Source organism: Alligator sinensis, unplaced genomic scaffold (assembly GCF_000455745.1).
Source record: "Alligator sinensis unplaced genomic scaffold, ASM45574v1 scaffold56_1, whole genome shotgun sequence".
NCBI lineage: Eukaryota > Metazoa > Chordata > Crocodylia > Alligatoridae > Alligator > Alligator sinensis.
Genome location: NW_005841960.1, coordinates 2,751,105 through 2,762,133, shown reverse-complemented (window position 1 = coordinate 2,762,133; position 11,029 = coordinate 2,751,105). Strand labels below are relative to the sequence as shown.

Here is an 11,029-nt window from a genome sequence, read left to right as displayed (position 1 = left end):
CCCTCTTTGGGCCTCGCCGTGCCCACCTTGGGCTTTCCAATAGTCCTGTATGGCGCTCCCCCTCTTTGGGGCTCGCCGTGCCCACCTTGGGCTCCCTGATAGAATCGCCCCACTCTCTGGGGCTGGGGTCTACATACCCCGCACACAACCCGGGGTCTATGTTCCCCACCCGCAACCCACTGGTTGCGCTAGTGCCCTTTTCTGGGGCTCGTCATGCCCCCTCTGGAGCGTCTCATAGGTGCCCCTCTCTGGACCTGGGGTCTACGTACCCTGCATACAACCCAGGGTCTCTGTTCCCCCATCCGCAACCCACTGGTTGCGCTCCTCACAGCCAGCTGCACCTGCCCTGGCGCTATGAGGATAATGCAACCTCCTGGTGCTGGACTGCACCCCACTGGCGCTAGGGCACCCCACACTCTCTGGGGTCCCTATGCAAACACTGCACCTTCCTCGGGCACTGGGGCCCCCCTCTCTGGGGTCCCTATGAGGACACTGCGCCCTCTTGGCACTAGGGCACCCCACACTCTCTGGGGTCCCTATGAGGCCTCCTCCAACCCCTACAGCCTCACCCAAGCCTCCGGGTGTAATACCAACACTAACCAAACAAAACACAAGCCTCCTGGCTGTAACTTAACTTAAGGCCGCCTGGCTGCAACAACATAGCTCCTGCACCACAGAGCCACCATCCTTCAGCCTGCTCGAGCATTACTTGTATCTTAGCCCCATGAGCTCCTGCCTCTCTGGCTGCTGGAAGGGAACTGCCAGCCAGGCCTGAGTCCTGGGCTTTATAAGGGCCAGGCCCTGCCCCCTACAGGCAGCTGGCTCCCCTTAGCTACTCCAGCAACCCACAGCTGCGCTTGTTATCCTGGCAACCCTCAGCTGGGCTCATTGTGCTCTGCCAGGGCTCTCTCCCTGGCAGTTTTCTCCTCTCTAGGAGCAGGCACTAAGGTGCCCTGTGACATGAACCATAAAGCAGGGATGACGGCACACAAGGTTTGCCGTCTACACAAGATTTGTGTAGATCCATAGAAAATTAGGGTTGGATGGGACCTCAGGTGGTCATCTAATCCAACCCTCTGCTGAAAGCAGGACCAGTCCCAACTAAATCATCCCAGCCAAAGCTTGGTCTAGCTGGGTCTTAAAAACCTCCATGGATGTAGCATCCACTACTTCTCTGGGTAACCTGTTCCAGTGATTTACGACCCTCCTAGTGAGAAAGTTCTTACTAATATCTAACCCCAACTTCCCTTGATGCAACTTGAATGCACTTGTTCTGTTATCTGCCACCACTGACAACAGTCTAGCTCCATCCTCTTTGGAATCACCCTTCAGGTAGTTGAAGGCTGCCATTAAATCCTCCCTCAATCTTCTCTTCTCCACACTAAATACATCCAGTTCCCTCTAACCATTTTCATTACCCTCTGCTGGACTGTCTCAAATTTCTCTACATTCTTTTTGTAGTGGAGGACCAAAACCAGAAGCAGTATTCCAGATGCATCCTCATCACCTCGTCCTCCAAGTGCTGAGACATGCATTCTTTGAGGACCTGCTCTATGACTTTTTCAGGGACTGAGGTGAAGATGATTGGTCTGTAGCTACCTGGATTCTCCTTTTTCTCTTTCTTAAAGATTGGCATGATTTTCCCTTTTCCAATCATCCAGGACCTCTCCTGATTGCCATGAATTTTCAAATATGATTGCCAGTGGCTCTGCTATTGCATTGGCCAATTACCACAACACCTTCAGGCACATCCCATCCAGACCCATGGACTCATACACATCCAACTTTTCTAAATAGTTAGTCTCTAACCTGTTCCTTTGCCACTGGTGGCTGCTCAACTCCTCCCCAAACTGTGCTTCCAGGTGCAGTAGTCTGGGAGCTTACCTTGCCTGTGAAGATTCAGTCAAAATAGGCATTGAGTACTTCAGCCTTTTCTACCTCATCTGTCACTAGGTTGCTTCCCCCATTTAGTAAAGGACCCACACTTTCCCGGATCATCTTCTTTTTGTTGCTGACAAACTTGTAGAAACCCTTTTTGATACCCTTCACATCCCTTGCTAGCTGCAACTCCAATTGTGCTTTCGCCTTCCTGATTTCATACCTGCCTGCACAAACAATACTCTTATACTCCCCCATCATTGTTTGTTCAAGTTTATGCTTCTTATAAGCTTCCGTTTTGTGTTTTTAGCTCAATGAAGATATGGCAGAAAATGAGCCAAGCTGGTCTTCTACTATATCTACACATCAAGATGGTTTGTTCCTGCATCCTCAGTACGGTTTCTGTAAAGTACAACCAGCTCTCCTGGACTCTTTTCCCCTCAGACTGGCCTCCCAGGGGATTCTGCCCATGAGTTCTCTGAGTGAGTCAAAGTCTGCTGTTCTGAAGTCCAGGATTCATACTCTGTTGCTCTTCTTTCTTTCTTTCCTCAGGCTCCTGAACTCAGTCAATCTCATGGTCACTACTGCGTAAATTATTATCAGCTACTACATTCCCCACCAATTGTTTCCTATTTGTGAGCCTCAGGTCAAAAAGAGCATAGCCCTTCATTGGACTCTCCAATACTTGTTTCTGGAAGTTGCCCACAGGAAATTGCATCTTCATCTTAGCTGATAGTTTGCTGTTATTCCACGCAAATTTCTGTAATAGCCTGAAATTCTTAGTCGCTGCTCCAATTCCGTTAATCAGTTCAGTCTGAAAGTCAAGATTCCTGTTAATGAGAACACCCATGAAGAACTTTGTAATACAGGTAGTCATTTGGTTGGTTGCAGAGCCAACTCTACACTCTAAATGAAAAAGTTTAGAATTTTAATCTCACAAGGGACAAAGCATTAAGAACACAGACCATACATGGCATGGCAGGTTACCTCCTATTGGAAAAGGAATTAACTATACCTGCTGGATGTATTTGCAAGCTAAGAGAATGTTTGCAATATAGTGCTGGCAATTGCTGATGTGGGGATTTATTGAACAGGTAAAAAAATGAAAAGGAATTGCGCGGGAAGATTCTTGAAGCACAACCATTTTTATAACTTCATGAAAGAGTTACCTGAACAAAAAAATTTTGAAACAAATCTGAAAAACTACCTACAGAATGTCTGACTTTTACTACACCATTCTATTACTTTAAAAAAAAAAAAAAAGGTTTACTACCACCTCAGTTGACATTACCTTATTGTGATTGAAAAATGTCAATTACATATTATTTCTGGCAGAAATTTCCCCTTATATTCAAGAGGCTGAAAGCTTTCTTTATTGCTGAGACTGGAAACACAATGAATCACTCTATCCTCTGTTCTAACAGTGCCAATTTTATGACCAAACAAAGCATTTTGAGCAGCAGTGATGTTTCCTGTGTATAGCTCTTAATTGCTCTTTTTAGTTTTGAAATAAATGAAAATAGATTTTTATTTCAAAAGTAATGTATTGAAATGTAATATATGAATATTAACACTTTTTAATGATGTGAAACAAAAGATTTCTAGCTGTGAACTATTTAGTGTTAAAATAGTTACAAAAATAGTTATCCTGGAAATGTATTGGGATTCCTTGGGCCATAATCACTGAATGCTACATTCAACTCTGCAATTGCTCATAGTTTCATGAAAAGACTCTTAGATGTGACTGATAATCTTTGGGATTAATTCATGTTCTGTTTCATTCTCAACATCAATTCTCCTCATTCCTTATGAGTCAAAAGTTAGGAGTCCACCAAAGGATGTGTTTTAATAGGAATATTTAGCATGCTCTGTTTATCACTACTATCTGAAATAATTTAAATTAATCCTATTTGAGGAATAAAGTTAAACCATTGAAAAAACAAATAAAACAAATCAAAGACACAAAACCTAAAATGTCTTAGCTTTCAGTTCTTTGTATCAACTGGAAAGTCATTGGAACAATGTGTTTTGACACGTATGTTTAAAACAAATGACTTAGGTAAAAAAGGCTAATATTATTTAAATTAAGTTTAACTGACACTCTAAACTCAACATTGCAGCTTCTTTACAAAAAGTATATATATTTAATGAAATCCCATTGTTAGAAATTATGAAAATGAACAGGTCAGGGTCACAGCTAGTTTATCACTGTCATATAATGTTTCCTTATTCATTTTTACCTGTCTACAGTAAACCAATCCTAACACTGGTGAAAAAACAAAGTCAACATATCCACTTAGTAGGAGATAATTAAAAATATACCCCTTAAGTAAGAAGTAGGTTTTATGATCTAGTATTTGGTTAATTTTACCCTGTTTTTAGAGGCAAAAATAATCTAATAATGCACAGAATAGAAATTAAGGTCCAAATATTTTTCTTCCTAGAATAGCTAACTCAAAAAATTAAAGGTGCTACAATGATCCTTGGGTTCCCTTAACATATAGGCAATCATTTAAAATATTAGTTTTCTCTTATTTTAACATTATTTTTACATAGCACCGTAAAGATAACTTACAATAGTATTTAATGAAAATATATTTATAAACACTTCTCCTTGGAGCTAACACATTGAGTAAGTGTAACGGAAGACATGTAATTGAAGGAGACAGCAGTAAAATAATAAGGAAACACTATCATCAAGTAAAACAAGCAATTCAAAACCTGGTAGTTCCAAGGGACCCATAATAAAAAAGGAATAGTTTTCAGAAGGAGTTAAGTGAAGGGACAACTTGGTATGGGTATAGCATGTTCTCTCCCATGTCCCTCCACATATATATCCAGAAGAGGTTCCAATTTGTATAACTGTGAAGAAATAGACAAGAAACTTTATTTATAACATAAAATAATACCCAATTTTATAATACATATAGCCTTTTACTTTGAAAATATTACATTTTTAAATGACGTGTGCATTTTTTGCTGTGCTGTAATCTCCAGTAATTGCTTTTCTCCATTTGCGGTAATTGCTGGTGTGCAGATGCTTATAATGATAGAAACCATGTAAGTGATGAAATATATCAGATAGCCATGCAAAACTAAATGTCAGACTACCCATAGAGTCACTATATCATTTAAAACTGACTTGTCAGGAAAGGAATCAGCAGTTGAGCAGTCTGACAGAAGAACTGATCTCTCTCTCAATCTCTCTCTTTTGGTATAATGAAAGGTTTACTGGTATACCATTAATATCATACTGTATTTCCTATTTTATTCTAGGATCATCAAACAATTTTAAGAGCATGGGCAGTTAAAGACTTTGCTCCAAATTGTCCTTTGTATGTCCAAATACTAAAACCTGAAAATAAATTCCACATCAAGTTTGCAGGTAAGTGGAAATTTCAGATATTGGTATAAGTTTGTATACATTTGAGACCTGAAAAGAATGCTTTGTACCTGGTCCACTAAAATATATCACCCACAAAAAGTCTTGCCTGCCTTGTAAGTTTGTTGGCATTCTCAGACAATATGCTTTGTTCATTAACACTACAGTTTATTTCTACCCATTGTTAAGTACCCTAGAAAAATACATCCTTGCTCCATTGCCCCTTCTGCGTTTATAGTCCAAATGACAAAGTAGCTTCATCAGCATATGGTAACTGGTAATATCAAAGCTAATTAAGGTGTCAGGACTTCATCTTCTCCACCTGTAAGAACATACTGCAAGGTCTCAAGCTATGAGAGGTAACAAGAATATTGCTCACATTATACCTTAAGATCTTTTGATAAGCCTTTATAAAGAATTAATATTAATAGGCTTTAACAGAAGGTCAGTCCATTCTATAAGGCAGGGGTTTTCAACCTTTTTTAGCAAGTGTACTCCTTGTGGTAGCAACGGCCAGACATGGTGGGGGGGGGAGGGGTACTTGCACGCAGTGACTGGCTCTGCCACCCACCATCCTGCGCCACCACTGCTACCCACCATGCCACCGCCCACTGCCCCATAGCACTGCCAACACCCACCACCCCATGCTGCCACTGCCTCACCCCACTTCCCCACAGTCAGTCACACATGTGGCTCCGTGGGATGCTGATGGGCCTTGCACTCAGCCAATCACACACTGCCTGTCAGCAGCCTGCAGAGCCACATGTGCAACCGACTGTGGCAGGATATGGTGGCGATGGCACAGGGGGGTGGGTGGTGGTGGCTGCCACAGGCAAGCCCTCCCACTCCACATCCATCCTCTGGGGGGCGCTGCTGCCTTCACCCCCTGCCCTGGTCCTGGGAGCTGGTACAGAAATACCCCTCCACACATCATTCAGAACCTTTGTGCCTTGCTCCCTCCTGGCAGCCAGCCAGATGAGCGAGCTGAGGTGGGGGGCAGGGAGGCACCACAGTCTGCTGTGTGGGGGTGGCAGTGCCTGGCATGCCCCTCTCCCTCCCCCGGGTAAGAGGCGATGTGTGGGAATATGCCAGGGGAGACGCCTCTGCTGCCACCTCCCAGGGCATGCTCTGTCCCCACCCACCCATGTGCACCCCTTTTCCAAATATCCCTAGGAGTATGTGTACCCCACATTGACAACCCCTGCTATAGGACCTGATATACTGATAGCTTGCTTATAGCTGAGTAGTAGGAACCTACTCCTTACCTGAAACATTGATAAGAAAAACATGAGGAAACAAGGCAGTTGCCTATGTTCTGAGTGAAGAAGAGAGAAATAAATGCCAATTTTTTTTTCACTCTGTGTATGCTTTTCCTATTATTTTCCTCTCTTGCATTCTAATGAGTGCACCTCACTTCACCCATCTACTAATTATTTTTTCACATTGTACTGTCATGATAGAAATTACAATATCTTAAAGTATTTATGGTATGTGCAAAAAGCAAAGTAAATGTGCTTTCAGGGAAATACACTTTACCCCACCACAAAATATTTGTATAATGTTTTGTTTTGTATATGACTATATGTTTTTGTGGCTTTTCATTATATATAGAAAACATGTTGTCTGTGTGGTTATAATGGGAGAGATAATTGTCTATCCTTGCAAAACTATTTTTATAAAGCAGACATAAAACTCCTTCACGGTGACAAGAAAGTTCTGTTCTCTTAACATATTGTTAAGTATGTAAGAGTGTTGATTCAAGTAAAATTCAGAAAAAAATACAATGGAAAATGTAATTTATTCCATCACTCGAGAAACCTGATGAAAAAATCAGTTCTACCAGATACACAGCTCTGTCTGCAGGAGAAAGAAATAGGAGTGCTAGTTAGAGCTCTGTAAAGAAAAAAAAAAAATTAACTCCTGCATCTTGAATGAAGGACAGAGAGTAGTGTTGTACTGTAACTCTAAGAAAGGGAGTCAAGCTGAATCATTATTATGGTAATTAAAATATAGGATTATTTTTTTATTTTTTACATTCTTACTTCTCCAGATTTAATTGCTGTAAAATGTTTCTAATAGCATTTCTCATCTGATACCAGATTTAGAAAAGCAGAAGTATGCACATAGCATTTTTTATTTGATGGACTAATGCATAGGCTTACAAAATCAAGATATATTACTGGCCCTGTGACTCCTGTATCATCCTGTATCATCTAAATCTCATGCTGATCACTAAGAACACAAGCCAAGCTAAGCTATTTTTCTAGGCTTGAGGTTTATTCATCTGATATGAAATAAACTTTATATTTCATACAGGAATATCCAACATTTTCTGAGCATCTTTAACATCTTTAATAGTTAATACTATATTTATTTGAATATAAGATGACCCCTCAATTATTATATTCTATATCTGGAAAATGTGTACATTTGTTTTAAGTTTCCAGGTATAGAATCTAATTTTTTGGAGGTTCACCTTGAATTTGGCTCCATCCAACTGTTACAAAAGAGAAAATAAATCTGGGGTGGCCAGATGGCTCCCTTGCCTTCTGCCCCCCACCCCAACTTCTTCCCCCTGCAGCCTCTTCCCCCTCTTACTCTGAGACTACTCTCTCTGAGCACATGGAAGTGGAGGACAATTTTGAAAACACTGACTTAGAAATAAACATGCCTGAAGCAATGTAGTTCATCCAGAATTGATGCATTCTACCTCTTTTGAAACTGCTGCCAGTTTTAGCACAGGTACTCCATAAAAATACTTTGGAGCACTTTTGTACCTACATGCACATAGTACAAACTTCTTTGGTTTGTTTAGTCTTTGTCAAGGAGAAATCCATTTCAAATTCAATTGAACAAAGCCCAATAGTCAAGTTTCAAAATCTGACTGAGCAGAACTCAAATCATTAAGCTTGTGTGGCTCTACCATCAGGCAAGTATCCTCCCTCCCATTCCCATGGGTCTGTGGTTTCAGATCCTCCCCAAATTCCAGCAGGCCCCCTGCATGCAAGCCCCAGGCCCACAAGCCTGGGGGTTACAGTGTTGCAAGCCCTCATCACCCCATAGCTCAGCACTGCTCAGTATGTGTGCACTTCAGATATCCACCCCAAAGGATCCATGTGCTAATTAACCCATCCACTCATGACTGGAACTGGGTGTTCTTGTTATGAATCCTGGGATCCCACAAATTATATGCAGATAAGGAGCAGGGCAACCTGGTTCAGCTCCACCTCATGGAGGGCATGGCCACACTAATCATATATGACAGGGTAAGAGACAGGGTATCACAGGCATTCTGGGTGAAATGTTTGGGGACCCATTTAGTGATGTTTACTAGACATTTAAGGCTCATGAAGAAACAGGAATTACTGAAAATGGGAAAGAAAGGCACAACTCAGCCATGGGAGTGAGAAAATACAAATGTATCCAATATAGTGACTCACCATGGCTTGAAAAGGAGATGGCTGAGGGGGACTGAGCATGATGAGCACTATTATATATCTTGTTCAGACGGGCTGCACAAACCTATCTTTGTGGTAGGTTCCCATCAGTAGCATAGCTTCTCAGCAGTTCCATGGCTAAAATCAAGTGTACTAGCCAGGCAGACGCTTAGTTTTACTACCTTGATTGATGGCAGGAGCACCAAGGGAGATAGTGATAGAACACTAGGATGGAGGATGAAACTTTTTGTAAAGGGATGGCAATGGAGACCATTGTGGTGGGCGGGGTCAGATGTTAACAAAGTGGCTGGAGTTGCAATTTTGCTCGAGTGAGTAAGTGGAAGTGCAGCAAGTTCAAGTGATTACAGAAGGGAGACTGTAATGGATGGTGGAAGGATTTGAAAAGAAATTATTAGAGATTTTTAATATTTACACACTGGCTGAAAGAGAAGAAAAGCTTGCCCTGTTTAAGAAATTAAAGCTGCATGTAGAATCATAGAAGCATAAAAATTAAGGGTTGAAAGGAACCTCAAAAGATCATCAAGTCCAACCCCGCTGCTCAAGGCAGGAGTACCTGAGATCAAATGATCCCAGCAAGGTGTCTGTCCAGTCTCCTCTTGAAGGCTTCCAAGGTGGGGGACTGCACCACCTCCTTGGGAAGTCTATTCCAGTTTCTGGTCACCCTTACTGTAAACAAGTTCTTCCTTACATTCAGTCTGAAACCATCCTCTAACAATTTATGACCATTGTTCCTTGTCCTCCCCTGGAGTGCCCTAGTGAACAGTTTTTGTGACCCTTCTGTGGACCCTTTCAAGATTCTCCATGTCTTTTTTGAAGTGTGGTACCCAGAACTGGACTCAATACTCCAGATGAGGTCTAATCAATGCTGAGTAGGGAGGAAGTATCACTTCCTTAACACTGCTCACGATGCATTAGCTAATGCATCCAATTATGCTATTAGCTCCGTTGACTGCAACATTGCACTGGCAGCTCATGTTCATCCTGTGATCAACCACAACCTTGAGGTCCCTTTCAGCCATCGTGTTGGCCAGGATATCTCCTCCTAACCTATATTCATGTCACTGGTTACTTCTCTTCAGGTGAAGCATTTATCCTTATTGAACTACATCCAGTTCTGCACCACTCACCTTTCCAGCTTGTCCAGGTCTGCTTGGATCCTCATCCTATCCCCTAGAGTGACCACTTTTTCCCATAACTTAGTATTATCCGCAAACCTGGCCAGTGTGCTTTCTAAATTTTTTATAAAAATGTTGAATAGCACAGGGCCAAGAACCAAATCCTATGGGACATCACTGGCCACCTCCCTCCAAAATGATACAGACCCGTCCACTAACACTGCCTGCATTTGACCCCTTAGCCAGTTCCCAAACCCACCTGACCCACCTTTGTCAATCTACAATCCCTGTTTTTTTTTTTTATAAGATCATCCTGGGAGACCATATTGAAGGCCTTTTTAAAATCCAAGTATATGACATCAGCTGTGTCTCCCACATATGAACAGTTCATTACTTGATCATAGAAGGAGACAAGGTTGTTCAGGCACAACCTGACCACAATGAAACCCTGTTGGCTATCCTTCAGCATCATGCCTTCTGCCAGTTTCTCACCAATGGACTTCTTGATAATTTTTTTCAAGAATTTTACACTGTATCAAGGTCAAACAGACCCCTCTATGGAAGCAGAAGTAGACAGCAATTCTGTTGAGGGGGGGGGGGAGGGGAGAGGTTCAATTGTATTTTTGAAAAGGGGAATAGGAGAGGGAGAGCTAAACATCTCATCAAAAATATTGATTAATAAGCGAAGGAGGCTTAAAAGATGTATGGGCTGATAAGAAGGTGATTATGAGGATGGAACTTAGTGGGAGACAGGTGCAGAGGATTCATTTTGTACTAAAGTCAAATGGGATAGAGATTGGAAAGAAGGAGGTCATAGATGTGACCTTCAGTGACCACCAGATGTTGAGAATGGAAGTGAGTTTAGATAAAAATGAAAGTAGGGGGAAAGGGATGTGGAAGTTAAATGTTCAATTATTACAAGATGAGAAGACCTGTCAAGAATATGTGGAAATGTATGAAGGATGGAGGACACTGAAGAGATGCTACAAAAGCATCTGGGAGTAGTGGACAATGATCAAGAGAAGAACAAGAGAATTTTCAGAAATATTGATTGATGCAAAGAAGCATGTGGAAGATTTATGAGAACTATGTCAAAGAGCAATACACATCCTCTGCCAGCAAAATGGGGTCAGAGGAGGGGCAAGCTGAAGTGCTCTGGGTCAAGATACAAGGGGGTCGTGGGGAGAGGGATTTAA

At 41.9% G+C, this 11,029-nt stretch overlaps 1 protein-coding gene across 3 annotated transcripts in view; it reads left to right on the top strand.

Moving 5' to 3' along the window:
• The window catches only part of KCNT2 (potassium sodium-activated channel subfamily T member 2), a 371,828-nt gene that overhangs the window by 235,813 nt on the left and 124,986 nt on the right, over nucleotides 1-11,029 (top strand). For all 3 annotated transcript variants that reach the window (XM_025200221.1, XM_025200220.1, XM_025200219.1), the window contains exon 13: nucleotides 5,155-5,263. In XM_025200221.1, the coding sequence (XP_025056006.1) occupies nucleotides 5,155-5,263 (109 nt within the window). The remainder of the gene's footprint in view (nucleotides 1-5,154; nucleotides 5,264-11,029) is intronic.